This window comes from Sinocyclocheilus grahami, unplaced genomic scaffold (genome assembly GCF_001515645.1).
Source record: "Sinocyclocheilus grahami isolate Dianchi unplaced genomic scaffold, SAMN03320097.WGS_v1.1 scaffold7232.1, whole genome shotgun sequence".
Lineage (NCBI taxonomy): Eukaryota > Metazoa > Chordata > Actinopteri > Cypriniformes > Cyprinidae > Sinocyclocheilus > Sinocyclocheilus grahami.
In genome coordinates this window covers 7,446-10,326 of record NW_015511351.1, presented here as the reverse complement: position 1 = coordinate 10,326, position 2,881 = coordinate 7,446, and the positions used below count along the sequence as shown (strand labels likewise).

Sequence of the window (2,881 nt, the reverse complement as noted above, 5' to 3'; positions counted from 1 at the left end):
AACATTGGGTTGAAACAACCCAGCATTTTTTAGAGTGTATGCTTGCATCAGAATTCTTGACTGTCATTGCACTTGATGTCTCAGATCTGGACTCATAACTTCTTTAGTATCTGCTTATTACTCCCAGAAAACTTGTTTTTATTTTTAGCTATCCACTTCAAAAATGAAAGCAGGCAATTGAAAATCTAAATCATTCCCTGATGTGCACTGATATTTATTGTGGTATAAACTTCAATCATTTTTAAAGGCTTTATTGAATTATAATGTCTTTATGATCTTTCCTCTTAGATTGTGGCTGCCATTATGGCTATCACAGGCATTGTGATGATGGCATATGCTGATGGTTTCCATGGGGATTCCTTTATGGGTGTGGCCTTAGCAGTCGGCTCCGCCTCCACTTCTGCTCTCTACAAGGTGAGTGCAGCTGAAAAGAACGATTACCAGAAGATCCTTGATGACCATTAAGACTCCTTTCGTTTTGATATGCTTTATTTATACTACTCAGGTGCTGTTTAAGATGTTCCTCGGCAGTGCCAATCTGGGCGAGGCTGCTCATTTCTTCTCCACGATGGGCTTTTTCAATCTCATCTTCATCTCCTGCGTTCCCCTCATCCTGTACTTCACCAGAGTGGAGCACTGGGGTTCCCTCTCCTCTTTGCCCTGGGGTTACCTCTGCGGGGTGGCCGGCCTTTGGCTAGGTAACATGAAATTATAGAAACTGATTCTTCAGCCTTACTTTAAAAACATTACTGACGAAACTTGAAATATCTCTGGTTTTTATGTTTCAGGCACTGGTAAACATAATGAAATATTAGTGATATACACTACTGTTCAAAAGTTTATGGGGTCAGTAGGATTTTTTAAAAGAATATAATACTTTTATTCAGAAAGGATGCATTGAATTGATCGAAAGTGGCATGAAAGACAACGTTTCAGGCTTTTTTAATTAAAAATAAATCTGGTTCTTTTTAACTATATATTGATCAAAGCATCCTTAAAAAACATGTTTTATAGGAAAAATACGATTGTTTTCAAGAATGCATGATTGTTTTCAAGAATGATAATAATAATAATAAATATTTCAGCAGATCAGCATATTAGAATGATTTCTGAAGGATCATGTGAGTGAAGACTTGAGTAATAGCTTTACATGATCTTTGCCATCACAGGAATATATTATTATTAAAATAATAAAATTTATTTTTAATAACTAATGTAAGAATAGATCACAATATTATAATTATACTGTATCTTTGATCAAATAAAGAAAATAATTTTTGAACAATAGTCTATATGTTAGTTGTTTAAAAACTGTAGAGAAATATGTTTTTGGCAACGTAATGTTGCACCATCTACAGTACTAAATGACAAATGCTAACCAGCTGGGGAAAAAAATAAATAATTAAAGCCTTCAGTTTGTAAACAAGTACTGGCTTTAAATCCTGCTGACAGTTTACCACTTGATCACTGCTGGTTCAGATGTGTGTTAGTGTTGTAGTGGATCAAATACAACCCTTAAGTACACTTCCAAGAGTCCTTTAAGTGCTTAGTAAGTGAGAGAAATCAGGTTAGAATCATCAGTTTACACCTCGAAGTAGCATTTCTTAGATATCCAATATGTGCTGCATCAGTCTATGTAGAGGATAATAGTAACAGATCCACTTATATTTACTGTATATTTGAGCTGAAGTGGAGCTCTGTATCTCTAGGGTGTTTTAAGGATAATATGATATCCATTAACTATTGTCACTCGTCCAAATCATGTGAAGTTCTCTGTGTATTTGGCCACTTAGAGAGGATTGAATGAAAAAAAGATGCTATATGGCCAAACCATAACATAAAGTTCCTGTTTTGTTTTTTTTACTTCGTTCCCTCCCTCCCTCTCTCCCTCTCGTAGTATTTAACATCCTGGTCAATGTTGGAGTGGTACTCACGTATCCTATTCTCATATCCATTGGGACGTTACTCAGTGTTCCAGGCAATGCAGGTGTGTGAATCTATCTATCTATCTATCTATCTATCTATCTATCATAATTTGGTGTTTTGTTGTCATTTTCATCATAATAATTATTATTCTTGATGATTCTCATTAGATTATTATTAGTGTAATACATTATTTTTAGTGAAAAAAAAGTGAAAGTGACGTGACATATGGCCAAGTATGGTGACCCATACTCTGAATTAGTGCTCTGCATTTATCCCATCCAAAGTGCACACACACAGCAGTGAACACACACACCGTGAACACACACCCGAAGCAGTGGGCAGCCATTTTTTGCTGCGGCTTCCGGGGAGCAGTTGGGGGTTCGGTGCCTTGCTCAAGGGCACCTCAGTCGTGGTATTGAAGGTGGGAGAGAGGGCTGTACATTCACTCCCCCCATCTACAATCCCTGCCGGTACGAGACTCGAACCCACAACCTTTGGGTTACGAGTCCGACTCTCTAACCATTAGGCCACAACTTCAAATTTTTCCTGCATTATAGTAATGAGGATTTGTGTGCAAAATATGCTTAACTGACATTATAACAATGTCACAAGACAAGTATAAATAAAAATTGGCATAATCTTCTTTATGCAAAATCAACTGGTAACACTTTGGGCCCTATTTTAACGATCTAAGCGCATGGTCTAAGGCGCACGGCGCAGGTGCACTTAGGGTGTGTCCGAATCCACTTTTGCTAGTTTAACGATGGGAAAAACTGTCGGTGCACCCGGCGCATGGTCTAAAAGGGTTGTCCCTATTCTCTTAATGAAGTAATGGGTGTGTTTTTGAGCATAATGTGCAATAAACCAATCAGAGTCTCATCTCCCATTCCCTTTAAGAGCCAGTTGCACTCGTGCCATAGCGGATTTGCTATTTACACAGCGGAATTTGCAAGCG

The 2,881-nt window shown here is 37.8% G+C and overlaps 1 protein-coding gene across 1 annotated transcript; it reads left to right on the top strand.

Annotated features, from left to right (window-relative positions):
• Window positions 1-288: 288 nt before the first annotated feature.
• Window positions 289-1,987, top strand: LOC107577784 (solute carrier family 35 member F4-like; the record flags this gene model as incomplete). The annotated part of the gene is made up of 3 exons (XM_016263820.1): window positions 289-414; window positions 506-698; window positions 1,898-1,987. Coding segments are annotated over 3 exons (409 nt in total), but the record flags the coding sequence as incomplete, so codon positions are not given.
• Window positions 1,988-2,881: the final 894 nt, after the last annotated feature.